The following is an 18,226-nucleotide window of genomic DNA, read 5'->3' on the forward strand; positions in this document are numbered from 1 at the left end:
GAGGGGCATCGAGGGATGAAATGTGTTGAGTTTTACTGACTGTTTGGATGGCAGTGAGCAACGGACTATGTGTTTGGGCCTTTTGTTATGGACTATTTTGTCAAGGGGGTTGTATAATAAGCCAGCCCCAAGGAGGGTATGATTGTGCCAAGAGAGCCTGAAGTGAAGTTACTGGGTTAGCTGAGAGAGGAAGTGCCTGCCCTTCCACAACCTGGCACGGCTGAGCGCTCCAGACGGGGGTGCCCTACGACAGCCCTCAGTCCCCAGCTTCAGACATTACCTACAAATCTCCCGCCCTCCCTGCATTCCTAGTGCTCCCCCCATGCATCCCAGCTGGCCCATCCTGGAGCAACCCTCCCTTCCCCAGGGGTTGTGTTCCTTCCCCAGGGCAGGCTGATTCACTGGGCCCGGGCCCCTCTCGACCAAAAAACCGGCTTCATGGCTTGACTTGTGCATCTAAAGTGGGATCTTCGGCCCTGAAATCACAAGCCCTGACCCCTTGCCTTAAAGCAGAAACTCTGAGCTGTGAGCCATGAGCTGGTTGGTCATGACTGGGGCTGGCCACTAGGGGGACATGATCTCTTGCACTAAGCCAATGTATGAAATAACCACATAAAGCCAACCAGAGGGGACGTGTCCTAGTACTGCCCTTGTCTCCTCCAGCTCTGCTTTTCCCTGGAGGGGCCCTGAGGTTTCTCCTCTGCAATTCTTTCAACAGGACACACAGAGAGCCAAGTGGCTGCCGGTTTGTGAGGTACTGGCCATGGGGCGAGCCCCTAGGATGAGCAGGCAGGAGATGGGGAAGCTGAGGCTGGAGGAGAGAGAAGTCCTATCAGACTCCAGTCTCCTGCTGTTCAGATCAATGAGGAAATAACTATCAAAGCCTGTGGGATTAAGGTAAAGGCAGCAGGTGGAAGGGAAAAAAACAAAAAAAACCACTTGGCTGCCGGTTGGCACCTATCTCTGGGGTGCAACCCTGCCCCACACTGTGCCATGATCTGGGAAGGTGTGTGTACAAGCCCTTTCCCAGCATCATGAAGGCTCAGAGAGAGAGTGAGAAGGAAGCACGTACCTGGCCAAGGTGCTTCTGATGTCCGAGAGAGGAAGAGAGAGAGAAAAAGGAGCTCAGTGTCACAGTGACGTGAATGATAGCTAATGAGTGAGTGAGCACCAAGATAATTTAACACTGTAACCTCAGGGATATCCTCTGTACCCAACTGCTTTGTTCATCATACTTCCCTGTCACAATTGCTTGGGAACACAAATAAATATAATAGTAATTGATGATGATGACTAGATCTGTGTTTGACTGGAGTAGCCATTGGACTGGGGACTTGACTACACACAACCCTCATGGTGCTGTGCAGGTGTTGCAGTGGTTAGCACATCTGCCTTCCAAACCCTTCGCATGGGTTCTTTACCCAGACAACAGAGGTCAATGATCTCGAGAAGACAAAGTCTGGCCTTGTGACAAAGCACTGAATTGAGGCACAGGAAATCCGCCTTTAGCTCTTGGCCACAGACACAGTCACGTAAGCGACGGCTACACTGCAATCCGAGGTGCGACTGCAGCATGTGGAGACGTGATGGAGCTAGCGCCAATCAAAATAGCAGTGAAGCTGCTGCAGTAGCACAGGTTATATGTTCCCGCCCTGGGTCAGTGACATTGGAAAAGGGGGGGGAAGGGGGAGTCCTTCCACTTTTCACCACAGACCCTGCCCCCACTTTTCCCCCCTGAGGCCCTGCCCCACAGCCAGGCCAGGAGCTGGTGGAGCCTGGGCAGCTGTGGGGAACCGCAGACCCTCCACCTGCCCGGGATGCATGGGGCCTGAGAGCAGCCCCCTGGCTGGCCCATGTCCCCACCGAAGGCAGGAGGAGGGTCTGCCACGGCTTCCCACATGGCTCTTAACATGGCCAGGCTCCGAGATCCCGTCCCCCGGCTGGAGCCAGGTCGGGGTAAGAGCCGAGCAGGCAGCTGTGAGGAAACTGGGTCCCTCCACCTGCCCTGGGCGGAGGGCCCACCAGGGACTACTTTCGGCCCCACTCCACCCTAGCTTTTGGCTTGGCCGGGGGGGAAGAGTAAAGAGTAAGGGTCCCCCCCACCCCCAACACACACTTTTGACTGCCCTGGGTACGTATTTGAGCAGCGAGTCCATGCTGCCACCTGCATGGCCATAGCTTTGTGGTGATTGGTATTGGAACTAGTTCAGAGGAGGGGGCTGTGACGTTATTGATATAAATTGGGACCATATAGAACATGGGTTGCAACCAAGGTCCTGTAGTGGCACCAAATCTTAAGTAAAGGGGGTCATATAAGGTGTCTAAGACCAGGTTCTGGGTTGCTGGTTATGATTATGCTGTCTGTATGTCTGTGTATCATTTTGTAGTTGAAGTTATAAGTATTGGCTCTGTACTGTCTGTATTTTGTATTATGCTCTGCTTCTGGGAAATATCCCAGACAAGCTGGTGTTAGCCCTGCCTAGCTGGCTTGATGGCCCATTAAGGACCATCAGCTACACAATTGACCCATGGAGAGAAGGCAGACACGCCTTGTGACTCAGCAAGGTATGCAGAGACTTGTCCATGTGACTGCAGACTCCATTTTGCTGTAATTTTCCACAGTGAGGACAAAGAGATTCTTACACCTGGAAAAGTCTATATAAGGCTGATGCATCATCTCCATCTTGTCTTCAATCCTGCTTCTGACCTCTGGAGGGACTTTGCTACAAACTGAAGCTCTACACAAGGGACTGAACGACCCATCCCAGCGGGGGATGTATTCCAGAGACTTAATTTGAACCTGCAGTTTACTCCATCACTGCTGCAAGCCTGAACTAAGAACTTTGCCATTTCTGTATGTAATTGATTCCATTTAACCAATTCTACCTCTCATCTCTACCTTTTTCCCTTTGTAAATAAACCTTTAGATTTTAGATTCTAAAGGATTGGCAACAGCGTGATTTGTGGGTAAGATCTGATGTATATATTGACCTGGGTCTGGGGCTTGGTCCTTTGGGATCGAGAGAACCTTTTTCTTTTATTGGGGTGTTGGTTTTCATAACCAGCCATCCCCAGGACGAGTGCACTGGTGGTGATGCTGGGAGACTGGAGTGTCTAAGGAAATTGCTTGTGTGACTTGTGGTTAGCCAGTGGGGTGAGACCAAAGTCCTTTTTGTCTGGCTGGTTTGGTTTGCCTTAGAGGTGGAAAAACCCCAGCCTAGGGCTGTGACTGCCCTGTTTGAGCAATTGGTCCTGAATTGGCACTCTCAGTTGGGTCCCACCAGAACCGCACCGTCACAGGGGCTCAGGCATGTCTCTGTGTGCTGCAGCCACATCTTGCAGCACGGACATACCCTTAATCTGTGGGTCTCAGTTCCCTACTCACAAGACGAGGAAAATTCATTAATAGCAACACAGAGACTTTAAAAAACACACGCGAGTTCTATACTGAGGTTTGAATCTTGCACTCTATGACTTGTGAGTTTCACCCTCTACCCCTTCCCCAAATGCCTTGCATGAATCGTGGGTCTCACCTGCAGGAATTCACTCGCTGGCTGCCGGCACTTCATCTCGTCGATCAGCTCGCTGAGACGGGAAATCTCCATGGAGAGTTTGGCGACATATTCATTGTGCATATTCTCCACACTTCCCACCAAAAAGTTTCGCTCTCCTATGCCGATCACCAATTCCATGTCTTCCTTCATAAACTGAAGCAGTTGCATAATTTCCAGTGTATTTTTTTCTCTCTCAGCACCTGCGTTCTGTAATCGATGGGCACAAACAGGGAAAGGGGCAGGCAGGGGACTTGTCATACAATACATTGCACCGCATATAAATGAACATATTTCCAGTGACCCCCATGGCCATGTGTGCACAGTCAGGAGAATTTCACTGCCACTTGTGAAATGTCAACAGGACCTTTTGACAGAAGCTCTCCCTGTGCTGCTAGACCAGTGTTTTCCCCAAAGATTCCCACTTTGGTCGTAATGTCTGTTAGCATTGTGATGGCCCTAATTTTTCCTTCTGCTGGCTCTTGGGCGCCAACAATGCAAACACAAAGAGCAGGCTTCAGATCGACAAGGGGAGCAGTTTATTGTGACAGACACCAAAGGAAGGTGAGAAAAATCAGCATAGATCAAGACAAATTAGGAGAATCACGATGCTCACACAGAGATGAAAGCAGACACGCACATGGATGCAAATATACATGCAAAGAAAAGAGAAAGTCTCCTGGGTTTGCGCAGCCAGACACTCTGGAACAGGGCAGCTTGTCCTGAGCTGCAGAGTATGCAGCTAGGCCAATCCTGACTGCAGAGCAAGCCCCACCTGAAGAGAACAGCAACTGAGAAGGGAGACCCAGCAGGACATGACACCAGGAAGCTTGGAGGGTAAAGACTAGTAAGGTGGAGACTTGGGGCAGCAGGAAACCGTGACTGTGTTTGGGAGTGGGTGTCAGGGCCCCAGTGAGGGGGAATGTTTGGGAGATCAGATCCGAATGGAAGAAGGGCCCTGGGGGGTGAGAGAAAGTGCGCAAGCTAAGGATCTTCCATAGTTGGTTGCAGTGTTGTAACTGTGCTGGTCTCAGGATGACAGAAAGAGACGGTGGGTGAGGTAATATTTTTTATTGGACCAATTTCTGTTGGTGGAACGTACAAACTGTTGAGCCAAGCAGAGCTCTTCTTTGGGTCCTGACAAAGAGTTCCATGTATTGGAAAACGTGTACATTCCACCAACAGAAGTTGGTCCAATAAAAGGTATCACCTCCCCCATCTCGTCTCTCTCTAGAGCCAGGTATGGACCTTTTCTTTGTGTTGCTGGAATGGACTTTAGTTTGAAGACTCTGGGTTGTTCTAAACTGGTTCTTGAATGAAAATAACCCCTGGAAGGTGTACTGGCAATCAGAGAAAGCCTCTGTGAGTTCTTAAAAGACCTGAAGAGAGGGAAAAATGGAGGGGGGGGGGCCTTCAGAGACACTCCTGGTCAAGAGGAGGAAATCAGTAAGCAGCAGTCCCATTATGCACCCCACACATACCTACAGATTAATAACAGACACATACCAGGTATTTCTGTTTTCTCCTCTCCTTGGTCTATCTTTTCCTTCCAAGGCTGCACTTGCATCTGGATTGGTATCTGAGCAAAGAAACATGGTATGCGAGGCCAGGTCTATGCGACAAAAATTGGATCGACTTTATTTATGTCAGCACGCAGCCATCAGTTCTTAAATCGCTTGTGTGCGCACACATTTGGCTCCTTGTGTTGGCGGTGCACACCATCACCATGAGCGCTTGCATCGTAAGATGGTAGAGACAGACAAGCAGCTGTGAGAAACTGTGAACCCTCCACCTGCCCTGGGCAGGAAGCCTGGGGGGCAGGGACACTGGCCAGGAGTTCGCTTGGGCACCCACACGGCACCCCATTGCTGCCCACCCTGGTTCATCACTAACCGTCAGGGGAGAGCTCATTCAGACCTTGCTTACAAATCATTTTAAAATTATAAGGTTGCCCAACACTGCCAAAAACCAGAAAGTCAACAATGTAATTAAAAGCAACAGCTGTGAGAGGAAGCTCGTCTTTGTTCATACTTTTCAAACCTATTCTACTTTTTCAGGTACAAATATTTTATCATGCACTGTATACGCTTTTAAAGTGTGTCTTAATGTTTCCATTTCAGTCCAAATTTCCAACCAATAACTAAATTGGGAACACTGCATGTAACTAGATGGAGAGAAGTCCTTGTTTCACTGAATTAAGTCTCCTGCTGCACCTCAGTAGGTTACAGCAGACACGGAGTTGCTGCAGTGACTAGGCATGGGTGGTGCTGCCAATTTTGGTTGGGCACATTTCCTGGAGATTTCATCAAAGGACAATATTTAATTGGAGATGAATCTTTAATTCCTGGAAACTCCAGGACAATCCTGGAGGCTTGGCAACCCTAGACATTGGGAAGCCCGTGCTTCGTGTGACCCTGCTCAGCGCGTTCCTACGGGGAGCGGGATCGGGGAGAGCCGCGCTGGCAACGGGGATCCTGGGTCTTCCCACCTGCCCCGGGTGGAGGCAGGGGGGGGGCCGCTAGGGGAGGGGGGTAGAGATACTGGGCGGGGGGCTGCTTCCCCACCGCAGCAGCGGCTGGGGCGGGGCTGGGATATGCTGCGTCACGACAGGAGGCGGGGCAAGGAGGGAACAGCTCTTCCCATAGGGCGTCCCACGGATGGAGCCGTTGGGATTCCCTGAGTTGAATGGCTACAAGGCGGCGGCCATATTGTGACCCGCTGCGTCTCCTGCCGGCGGCCATCTTGCCGTACGGTGGCGCGGAGGGGAGGAAGGCTATTTCCGCTTCCGGGTGACGTCGGCGCGTCCTTTCTCTCCGGGCCGCTAGCTGAGCGAGAGGACGGGCCGGGGCTGCCGCCGAATCCGCCTCCATCCTCCTTCCCCGCTCGAGCTGAGCCCCCCGCGCCGCCGCCGCCATGACGGAGCAGATGACCCTGCGCGGCACCCTTAAGGGCCACAACGGCTGGGTGACCCAGATCGCCACCACCCCGCAGTTCCCGGACATGATCCTGTCCGCCTCGCGCGGTGAGCGCCGCGGGCCAGACCAACCGCCCTGCCGCGAGGGGGGGGGGGGAGTGGGAGAAACCATCTCGTAGCGGGTGCTGGGGTCAGGCTGCGCTCACGGTGCGGGGGAGAATGGAACCGAGTCGCCGACGATGGGAGCGCGCTGGCAGGTTCCAAGGGCGGGGCGAGACCATCTCGTAGCCCCCCGGGGGTGGGGGAGGTGGGAAGAAGATCCCATCTGGCTGGGGGAGGGGAAGAGACCAATTCTCATACGTGGGGGCAGGCAAGGGAGGGACCATCTCAGCCATGGAGGGGGGGCGAATTCATTCCTGGGGGTGGGGGGAGAGCTAGTGTCATCCCTGGGGAGGGGGCAGGGCTGCACTATGTGACTGGGGGGAGGAGCACAGACTTGGGCACCTGGGGGGGGAGGGGAGGTTACAGGAGTGTTGGGAGGGGCAATATGGGGGGGGTGAATCACACGCTGTGGGGGGGAGGGGTAATTCACTGACTCCTGTCGGGGCACTGCCCATCTGGGGCTCTCCAATTACCTCTCGATCTTGGGGGCATCTCAGAAAATCAGGGCCACCCCCCTCGGCCTCAGTTTCCCTGACGGGGGTAGGCGCTTACCCCATCTCGCGGGGGTGACTGGGAGGGTGGAACCCAGTGAGAGGCGCTTGGATACCTGGCATGTAAGGTAGATAAATAGGAGGGGACCCGTTGCAGGGAGCCAGGAAGGCGTCTCAGGCCTAAATACTATGGGGGGAGGAGTAACTCAGTAGAAGAGGGAGGCGGACGTGCTTGTGACATTGCCACAGGGGCAGTGTTGGGGCTTTCCACGCTCGGTCCCCTCCGCCTTGAGCCGTCACAGCAAGTAAGGACCCAGTTTGTTGGAAGCTCTCCTCAGGCACATTTCCCCCCGCCCTGTGTGTGGGTCCCAGTGGGCATCCCTGTCAGCATCAGCATCCATCTCTAGTACTGCCGTTGAGCTGCTCCACGCCTCCTCTCCCCAGCCCTGATGATTAGACCTGGCTCGTCCACTGACCCTCCTGGGTTTTGATGACATGTCCTGCAATGATGAGGGGATGCCGGGAAGGAGCGTGAGCAAAGGCCTGGGCTGTGGGAGCCAGGGCTGGGCCCATGATTATATAAATGAGGACAGGGCATTGGCTGGTTCAGAGTGGGGGCTGGGATGGTGGGGTCTTTCTCCTGTAGTTGACACTCATCTGATCATAAATGGGGAGGGGGCCAAGGAATGGCATACAGGGCTGTCGGGCTCCAGGTTAGGGGGTGACTCGCTGTGTGGGGGATGAAGTGGGATACGAGGCCTTTCTCCTCTAAGCAGCACCGGTTTGGATCTAGCCCCAGGCTCGGGGGACTAGCTGGCCGGCCAAGGGGCTGTGGTGTATTTAGCTCTGGGCGCTGGCCACAGAGACCAGTCTCCTGTGCGACAGACCCTAGGAGCTCAAGATGGCATGGAGTGGGGAATGGTCATAGGGCCATGCCAGGCCTGCATGGGAATGGCAGGTTCCCCTTCCCAGGGCTGTCAGGCCGCTCCCTGAGAGGACATGCCCGTTAGGAAGGCAACTAGCCGACCTTAGACTCCCTCCTCCCTCCACACAGACAAGACCATCATCATGTGGAAGCTGACACGGGACGAGACCAACTACGGAATCCCGCAGCGCGCCCTGCGCGGCCACTCGCACTTCGTCAGCGACGTGGTCATCTCCTCCGACGGGCAGTTTGCCCTCTCAGGCTCCTGGGACGGCACCCTGCGGCTCTGGGACCTCACCACGTGAGTGATGGATCGGGGGTGGAGGAGAGGGGGTGCACCACAGACATCAGATGGGCTTCCTTGGCAGAGCAAAAGCCTGTGCGAAGGAGGGTGGGAGGGGAGAGGGTTCCTGTGGGTGACAGAGTCAGACGGGTTCCTCTCAGCCCCATGGCCTGTTTCTCCTGCCCATCGCAGCTCCCCTTAGTGGGGAGGGGGACTGGATGCCTATCCTAGAGCCCCTTGGCTTGTCGTGGCACCCCTTAATGGTGCCCTAGGGCAGGGTTTCAGAAATGGGTGATCACGACCTCTGGTGGGGGTCATCAAAGGCAGTTGGGGGGTGTCATGAGGCATTGACACATATAACCTAAAGCAAAACAAAAGATGTCTCCCCTACACACCCTTCCCCTTTCAAGTCGAGTGTTCTCTGTGGAGCTCTGGAAACACACCAGTTATTTATACAGGCTTAGCCGTGTCATCACCGACCTTTTATTTATTCATTCATAGTCAACGTCAGGGAGGCTGTGAACGTTTTTGACATCAGATCAGGGGTCTTTCACCTGAAAAGGCTGAGGCGCTGCTGCGGGGAAATGGCCAGTCTAGGTTCTAAGACCACAAACGTGTGGGGTAGTTTCCTGCTGGGCCCAGGCTTGGATGTACCCAGTGGCCAATCACCCCTGATTCCAGCCATTGGGGCATCTGGATTTTCTGAGGCACCCCTCCCTTTCCTCCCAGTCCCAATGATTAAATCTGACACGTGTCTGCTGACCCCTCAGGGGCGTGATGACATGTCCTGCAATTATGATGGGACAGCAGGGGAGACAGGGAAGTGTTGCGCTGTCTCTTGGCTTTTATCCCCTGTGACATCACAATCCTTTGTCTTAATACCCTGTCTCGTTCTTCTTCGGCTCCACCCCTTTTTTATCTGGCTGAGCTGCCTCCACTGCTGGATCTTGGGTCCCCCTTCATGTTTAATGTCCTGCCTAGTTCCTGGCATGTGATTCTGTCTCAGTGGGATCCCCAGTCACTTGGCCGCCACTCTTCGTGCTCCTCTCTGTGGAGGTTAAAGAGGATTTTTCTTTGGGTGGCTTGGGAACAGGACCTGCTCTTAGCAGGAGGGAGGCTGGCGTAGCTGGCCTGGGAGTGATTGAGGGGAGTCTATTGCCTTGCAGAGGTACCACCACCCGCCGCTTCGTGGGCCACACCAAGGACGTGCTGAGCGTGGCCTTCTCGTCCGACAATCGCCAGATCGTCTCAGGCTCCCGGGACAAAACCATCAAGCTCTGGAACACCCTGGGCGTCTGCAAGTACACGGTGCAGGTGAGACGTAGGAAGGGGTGGACCAGGCATCTGCCCTAGACCCCGATCACCTCCCTGAGTCAGGGACAGAGAATCCAGGAGTCCTGCTCCCCAGGCCCCTGCTCTAACTCACTAGATCCTGCTTTCCCTACCAGAGCCGGGGATAGAACCCACTAGGTTTCCCCCTCCTCCCAGAGTCAGGGATAGAACCAAGGCATCCGGATTTCCTGTCCTATGCTCCTCACTGTTTCTCTTTGGGTTTGGTTGTGGTAAAAACCCACTTACATTTTGAATGTGAACCTGCCGCTCTGGTCATGGGGGCGGGGGACGAGAAGGGCCTCCGAAGCCTTGCAGAGCAGGGGGTGGTTGGAAAACAGCTGGCTCAGAAGGGATGTGGGATGGGATCTGGGGCCTTTCCTCTCTGCAGAAGGGGCCTTCGTGGAAGAGACGCTCGCTGGGTCTTTGGGGAAACCCCTCTGAGTTAAGCTGTAGCAACAGTCCCTGGGCTCCCGCGCATTAATTTAGAAGCATCCCTGCAATTGTCTCGTGTGTGTCCCCTGCTGGGAACTGGTCCTGCTCCCAGCTGGCAGAGGATCCAGGGCTCTGTGTTGCCCCCCCAGCCCCGATGATTAGATCTGACACGTCTGCCGACCCCCCTGGGGCCTGACGACATGTCCTGCAATTATGATGGGATGCAGGGAGGGCTGGCAGAGCCCTGGGCCAGGGGTTCGAGCAGCAGCTCACATGGCGGGGCAGGTGGGGAGGTCAGCAGAGCCCTTGGTGGTGGGAGGCTGTGAACCTAGGGCTGGTGGGGTGGAGCCCCCAAGGTGTGGGGAGATGAGTGGAGGGTTGAGAGCAGAACTCTAGGTTGAGTGAGCGATCCCTGGGCTCTAGTCTCTCCTCCAACTCCTCCCCGTCCTTCTCTCCCCAGGATGAGAGCCACTCGGAGTGGGTGTCCTGCGTCCGCTTCTCCCCCAACAGCAGCAACCCCATCATCGTCTCCTGCGGCTGGGACAAGCTGGTGAAGGTGGGTTTGAGGCCGTGTGCGCTGCAGGGGGTCGGGTCCCCCTGCTGGCCCGGGGCTGCTTGGAGCGGGAGAGGGCACAGACCATTGATGGGGTCTCGGCCTGAGCTGTTGATCATTTCTCTTCCCGCTCCCAGTGGTGCTGGGTCTGGGACAGGGAGCATCGGCACAGAGACACCTGGGAATTTCCATTGTCCCACAATTCCTAGGTTGCCCTAGGGCCAGGGGATAGGCTGGGAGCGGATGATCGCTTGGTTGCCTCTGGGTGGTGAAGGGGGCATTTCAGCTCTGGGGACTCGTGTCTCGTCTCCGCAGCTTGTCCTGTCCTTGACGCGCTGGCGTCCTGCCCTCTGGGTGGCTTGGTCTCCGAAGAAGCAGGCGCTCCATTGCTGTGCTGCCGAGTGCCGTAAAAACTTGGATGGGTGGGGAGGTTCCTAAAGTCCTTGCTTTGGTGGTTCGACTGGTTGCCTGCCTGGGAGATGCTGGAGCTCCGACTGGATGATCCGTGGGTTCCTTTTTGGTCTGGAACATGCTCTGCTGATCACATGACATTCTTCTCCTGCCCCCAGGTGTGGAACTTGGCCAACTGTAAGCTGAAGACCAACCACATCGGGCACACCGGCTACCTGAACACCGTGACAGTCTCCCCCGACGGCTCCCTCTGTGCCTCCGGCGGCAAGGTCCGTCCCCAGCCCGGTTCCAGTGGGGATCCGGGACTGGGAAGCATGGGGGGGGATGGACGGCAGGACTGGATCGAGGTCCCTCTCCTCTCTGGGTTCTGTCGACCCTGAGGGGTCACTGATCTCGGCTGAGCTACCCCCACCAGGAGGCTGGGGGACATTGTCTGTCTGTCTCTCTCTCAGCCTGTGGGAGCGGGGCTGAGCCGTGATGAAACCCACTGAGTTTCTGATTGCGTCTGCGTGCGGAAACCCAGAGGCTGTTTCTGAGCTGCCCCTGCCCAGCTCTCCCTGGACTGACAGTGCTTAGATGGCTGCTTCTTTGTGTTCCTCTGTCTGTATCCGCCTGTCATCTCGTGCCTTCTGCTGACGTTATGAGCTTTTGGGGGGCAGAGGGCTCCCTTGTCGTTCACAGCAGCATCCTCTGTGCCCGCACAGACAGACACACGCTATTGATCTCTTCACCATGCTGCTACTAAACTCCCCTTTCCTCGCCCTTTGGTCTGATCCATATTCTGAACCCCTCCCTTGACTCTTCGACCAGTATTGGCTCCAACTCCAGTTTCTTGCAACCACCATCAAAGCTCTGTGTGATCAACCACCCTGATCCTGCCTGTTCCCCTCCACCACTGCTTCCAATCTCATTCTACCCTGTCAGAGTCTCACAAAGCCACCGGACAGCCACTCTGAGCCCCTGCCCCAGTCCACACGGCCCCACCTCTGCCTAAGGGGAACCTTGTTGGTTTTGAATCTGAGCAGTTTGTTACTCCCCTTCTCCTCATCTCTGAGTCTCTCAGTGCAGGGCCTGTCCTTGGGCATCAGGGAAGTACATAGCAGGCAGTAATTAATATTAGTTACCCTTTCTCTCAGTGCTATCCTGCAGCAGGGAGTGCCACAGGTTAAAGGTTTGCTGCCTGACTCCCAGGGTGCATCATTTCCTTGGTACAAGTTGCAGGCTGCTGGCTGGTTGGTTGTGGGGTGGGATGGGGTGAGGACTCTCTCTCTGTCTGACCCTCCCTCTTCCCCCAGGACGGCCAGGCCATGCTGTGGGACCTGAATGAGGGCAAGCACCTGTACACGCTGGACGGCGGTGACATCATCAATGCCCTGTGCTTCAGCCCCAACCGCTACTGGCTCTGTGCTGCCACCGGGCCCAGCATCAAGATCTGGGTGAGCGGGTGCCCCCTGCTGGTGGGGGTGGGCCTTTCAGGGGACTTCACCCCCCCCCTCTGTGCTCCCTTTATACCGAGTGCACAGCCTGGGGTGTCTAGGGGCCTCTCCCCTGGAATTCCCTATCTCTGTGTCTCCTTTCTGTAGGGCACAGGGATTCCTTCTCTGTCTCCTTTCTATAGGGACTAGGGACCGGGGGTGTGTAGAGGACACACCTCTGGGAGGCGTGTCTGCTGTGCTTCCTTTATAAAGGGAACAGAGCTTAGGCTTTTCTATAGGGCATACCCAGAGAGTTGCCTTCCTTGCTGGTTTCTATAGGGGACCTGGCCTGGGGTTTCCATGGGGGGACACCCTTAGGGGTCACTTCTGCCCCAGGAAATAGATCTTGGTTTTCCCGTAGGGGAGACACCTCCACCATAGTGATCTCTGGGCCCTGTTGGATCTGCAGTCCCCCACAGGGAGTGGGATATGGGGCGGGGCCGTGCTTTGGTATCTGTGGGTGTGCAGCTGCCAGGAGATGTGGGATGAGGACATGCTGTGGGTCTGGAGCCCCCCAGGGGCTGTGAGGGCCAACAGGCCATGCTGTGATGAAACATCATGCCATCTGACTGCATCTCCGTGCTGAAAACCAGAGGCTGTTTCTGAGCCAGCTCCCAGCACCTGCCCTGGCGTGGGCACAGCTGGGAAGGGGGGTCCATGGCCTTCCCGGGGGGTGGGGGTCTTTTGTCTGATCTTTTCCCCTCTCCCCCGCAGGACCTGGAGGGGAAGATCATCGTGGACGAGCTGAAGCAGGAGGTGATCAGCACCAGCAGCAAAGCCGAGCCGCCCCAGTGCACCTCGCTGGCCTGGTCCGCGGACGGACAGGTAACGCGGGAATGGGCCCTTTAACATCTCGCCTCCCTCGGGGGGGTGAGGGGGGGAGATGACTCAGCACCAGGGCAGAATCTTAAAGGGCCAGGGCCAATATTTCAGTGGGGGCGGAGGTGCCCTGTGCATCCTCACCACTGGCCCCAGGGGGCAGAGGCTGCCAAGGGACCTGCTCTCGGCTCAGCCTATGGGAAGGTGATCCCGTTCTCACACCCCGTGGGAGGGCAGATGTGCCCATGAGCACCCGAGCCCCTACTTGCACTGACAACAGCCCTGATACCTCCCAGGGCCTGGCCTTCGTCCTCCTCCCTGACAGGAGACCTGAGGCCTCTCTGCCTCTGTCCCTGCCACCAGCCCCCTGTCCAGCATGGAGCCCAGCCTCCAGCCCTCTCCTAGCAAGAGATTCAGCCCCTCCAACATCACCCCTTTCTTGTCTCCACCTGCCTCCCTGCCCTTCAGCACTGCTGCTTCTCCTCCCCCCTCCCCCGCAAGAGACCTGACCCCTTGCCTTCAGCCCCCTTCCCACCAAGATTCAGCCCCTCCCAGCCTCCATACCCGCCAGCATCCTGGCACTCCCCAGAGCCCCATCCCCCCGTGTCGCTGATCTACTGTGGCCCGGCCCTTTCTCCCTGCCCCCTAGCATACCCTCTCACCATTTTCCCAGCTGGGCACTGGCATCAGATGAGGGAGCTCAGCCTGGCTGATCTGTCCCCAGGCCCGCTGTAGCTACCCCGTTACTGACATGTCTTTTTTTTCTCCTCCCCAGACCCTGTTTGCTGGGTACACAGATAACCTGGTCCGCGTCTGGCAGGTCACCATCGGGACCAGATGAGAGCCGCCCACAGGACCCAGCCTGCCTTTGTGTAAAAAAAATCAATAAAAAGTACATTTTGGAGGTTGGGGATTGTTTGGGTGTCATCTTTGCCATACGGGGCCTGTGTGCGAAAGCTGGAACTTCCGAGGAAGCCTGGCCCTGGGTTCAAGTCCCTGGGGTCCAATCCTTGCTCTGCCAAAGATCTTGAGCAAGTCCCGTAGGCCCGGATTTGTAAAGGTGTTTCGCCTGCATTGCACTCAGCATCGTGAAGCCGAAGGGGAGAGGATTTTCAGGCATCTAAAATTGCAGCTAGACGCCTGGCATGGGCAGTGCTAATGGAAGCTGGGGGAGGCTAAGTCTCCCCAAACCTCGTGCCACCAAAGAGGTGGTGGGCTGGGGGGCTCTTGAGAAAAATCTCCCCTGTCACAGCCCCAGGGCTGGAAGAGCACAGCTTTTCCTGTCTCAGGGCTGCAAGGGGGGGTGGGGTGCTTTGCAGGGAAGAGTTGGACCAGAGGAGGGGCTCAGAGCTCTCAGCCCTTCCTCCAACCACCCTGCCTGCCCCAACTGAACTCTCAGGTCCCCTCCCTGGCAGGGCCACAGGAGGGAGGAGTCAGCAGTGAAAGCGGGGCGTGGCCTCAGCAGGAAGAGGCGGACCTGGGGTCTCCAGGAATTAAAGTTGAATCCTTAATTCCCAGAAGCTGGGAATGGGCGACAGGGAATGGATCACTTGATCATTACCTGTTCTGTTCATTCCCCCTGGGGCACCTGGCATTGGCTGGGTTGGATGGACCATTGGTCTGACCCAGTCTGGCCGGTCTTCTGTTTTAATGAAAGTTTCTGTCCTGTGATGAAATCTTCCGGAAAACTGGGAACCCTCCGCCTGGTGGGATTTTCAAGTGTTGGACTCGCGCTGCTTTCACATGGAAGGAGGTGGACTTCAATCCTGGTCACTCAATTACAGACCTCAAAATGGCAATTCTTCAACAAGAAAACTTCAAAAACAGACCCCAAGGTGAAGCTGCTGAACTGCAATTAATTTGCAAACTGGATACTGTCAGATTAGGCCTGAATAATTTCCCCATACTAATTTCTCCCTTCTGTTACTCACACCTTCTTGTCAGCTGTCTGTAATGGGCCACTCTCTTACCATTTCAAAAGTTATTTCTCCTCGCTTGGTATCCTGCTGTTAATTGATTTATCTTGTTAGACTGACTCAACACTTGGTAAAGCAACCCCCCATCCTTTCATGTATTTATCTGCTCCTGTATCTTTTACTTCATACAACTGATGAATGATGTGGGTTTTAGCCCATGGAAGCTTATGCCCAAATAAATTTGTTAATCTCTAAGGTACCACAAGGACTCTGCTTTGTTTTTTTTTTCTGATACAGACTAACAGGGCTACCACTGAAAACTATTACAGCAATCTGTAATCCATTAATTCCCTTCCTGTCCTATGACTGGAGGGGTGTTGATGGGTCATTTCACCTTGACTGGTGCTTTAGATTGTGCTAACAATCTAGTCTGCCTTGTGTTCAGGTCTGGAAAAGGGAGTACTTTTCCCAGATCTGAAGAATAGCTCAGTGTAAGCTTGAAAGCATGTGTCTCTCACCTGCCAAAGGTGATCCAATAAATGAGATCACCTCACCCACTTTGTCTGTAATCCCTGAGACCAGTTTGGCTGTAACCATGAACTAGTTAAAAAAGATCTGGGGTGTGGTGTGCAGAGAGCACCCTGCTTAGCCCTCTGTCAAATACACCATTAAAATTCCCTTTAACCTTTTATTAAAGAGACAGAAAATGAGGGGAAAGCAGCTGAAAGGTAAAATATTGAACAAGGTTTTCACTATAACCATTCCCTTGTCTGACAGCTTCCTAGGGCATGGCTCCACTCTGGAGTTAAACCAGCCTTCGGAGACCGCAGCAGGGAGAACGCTGCCATGTGTTTACACTGTCAGGTGCAAGCGCAGTGGCGTGGCCATGGTAGCAGTCCTTGCAATGCCACAGAGAGCAGTGCATTGTGGTAGCTATCCCAGTGTGCGCAAGTGGCTGCAATGTGCTTTTTAAATGGGCGGGGGGAGCATGTCAGCATGCTGTCTTGTAAGTTCAGACAGCAGCAGACCCCCCCCTCCCTGCCCTCCACACACAAACTCACAACAGCAGCATCCCCCACTAATAGTTTGCTTTGTCCCGGAGCAGGTAAGCATGCTGGCTGTCAGAAACGGAGCTTTGAAAGGGAATAGCCACATTCCTGTAGCCGATTCTGACAAGAGTGGCCACTTGACTGCAGGGGATTATGGGACCTTTCCGGAGGCCAATCACAGTGCAGTAATGCAACACCTCGTTCACACTGATGCCTGGGTGTTTCAGCCGGGATGCAGCAAGCTTTATGCTTCTCATGGAGGTGGATTACCAGGAGTGCTCCAGCTGCAGAGTCCAGGTGCTCTACATGCTTTGCCAGTGTGGACACATCGGGATTTAGAGCACCCAGGGCTGCTTTAATGTGCTCTAACTTGCAAGAGTAGCCAAGCCCTTAGATGGTATCAAATATGGTCATAATGGGGGACAAGAGAAGTTCGGGGAGACGGTGTGGAGCTGTTGCGGTTAAATGTCCAGAGGAGACAAAACAAGAGAGCCGCACACAAAGGGAGAGGAAAGGGCACCAAACACAGCGGCTGGGGCTGACTTTCCCTTGCAGTCTCGCTGCTGAAAAAAATGGCACGGCCCAGTGTCCGGGTCAGACCCGGCAAACTTGTATCGGTATTGAGCTGATTGAGGAAAGTACTTGAGCAAAATGTAAGAGAGCCGCATGCTTCAATCTCATTGCTGTCAGGACGTGAGCAAATGTTTAAGCACTTTCCTGCCTCGAGGACTGCCCTGGGGAGAGAGCTGGGGTAGCTGGGCAAAGAGATAAGTTTGGTCATCACGGAAGGGACATGAAGAGCAAAGGGTTAACACTAGAGCGGGGTTGGTATTTTTCACATGAAGACTTTGGCATACAATGGCTTCCTTCCGTGCCCTCCCCCCCACCACTCACCTTTTTGGTGACAATTTTTAACAGTTCTTGTTGGGGTTTTTCCATTATTTGGTTAAAAATATTTGTCCCCCAAACACAATTGAAAAATGGGTTTTTCTACTGAACAAAAAAAAATTGAGGACCAACCCCCCTGCCCTCCTTTTTGTTAAATCAGTGGCTCTCAACCTTTCACGACCACTATACCCCTTTCAGGAGGCTGATTTCTCTTGTGTACCTCAAATGACACCTCACTTAAAAACAATTTGCTTACAAAATCAGACATAATACAAAAGTTTCACAGCCACACTATCACTGAAAAATTGCTGACTTTCTCAGTTACCCTATAATTATAAATCAATTGGAATATAAATATTGTACTTGCATGTCAGTGTATAGTCTATAGAGCAGTATAAACAAGTCATTGTCTGTCTGAAATTTTAGTTTGTGCTGACTGTGCTAGTGCTTTTTATGTTGCCTGTTGTAAAACTAGGCAAATATCTAGAGGAGTTGATGTACCCCCTGGAACACCTCTGACTACCCCCAGGGGTACACAAACCCTTGGTTGAGAACCACTGTGTTAAATGTTACTGGTAAGTATCTTCATAAGTAATTCAGGGCAGATCATTTCCTTTTAAAATATGGGTCTATTTCATTGTAGGGGACGGATTCAGAGAAGGGCGATGAGGCTCATCCGGTGTCCAAAAAACTCTCCTGTGACGAGAGACTGAAAAGACAGGGCTTTAGAAAAGAGAGATGCTAAGAGTCTATGCAATATGGGACTGGTTAGAGGAAGGAGAGCAGGAGTTTCTGTTCTCTCTGTCTCATAAGACAAGCGCAAAGGAGGCAGTCAATGAAAACAAAAGGTGGCCAGTGAACAACTGCTAAAAAGGACACTTTTTCCACACCATGTGGGATTAGACTATGGAATTTGTTACCAGGGGGAGTGGGTGAAGCCAAGAATTCAGCAAGATTTGAAAAAAAAAATAAAAAGTGGTTATTTATGCAGATAACTTGAATATTCAGTTAGAACAGCTGATGCT

The 18,226-nt window shown here is 54.0% G+C and overlaps 1 protein-coding gene across 1 annotated transcript; it reads left to right on the top strand.

Moving 5' to 3' along the window:
* Nucleotides 1–6,349: 6,349 nt before the first annotated feature.
* RACK1 (receptor for activated C kinase 1) lies at nt 6,350–14,256 on the top strand. Its single transcript, XM_044982031.1, has 8 exons — nt 6,350–6,573; nt 8,173–8,344; nt 9,493–9,640; nt 10,551–10,646; nt 11,213–11,323; nt 12,350–12,490; nt 13,244–13,354; nt 14,124–14,256. The coding sequence occupies exons 1-8, from the start codon at nt 6,465–6,467 to the stop codon at nt 14,187–14,189; spliced, it is 954 nt and encodes a 317-aa protein (XP_044837966.1). The 5' UTR covers nt 6,350–6,464; the 3' UTR covers nt 14,190–14,256.
* Nucleotides 14,257–18,226: the final 3,970 nt, after the last annotated feature.

Source organism: Mauremys mutica, chromosome 12 (assembly GCF_020497125.1).
Source record: "Mauremys mutica isolate MM-2020 ecotype Southern chromosome 12, ASM2049712v1, whole genome shotgun sequence".
Classification (NCBI taxonomy): Eukaryota; Metazoa; Chordata; order Testudines; family Geoemydidae; genus Mauremys; species Mauremys mutica.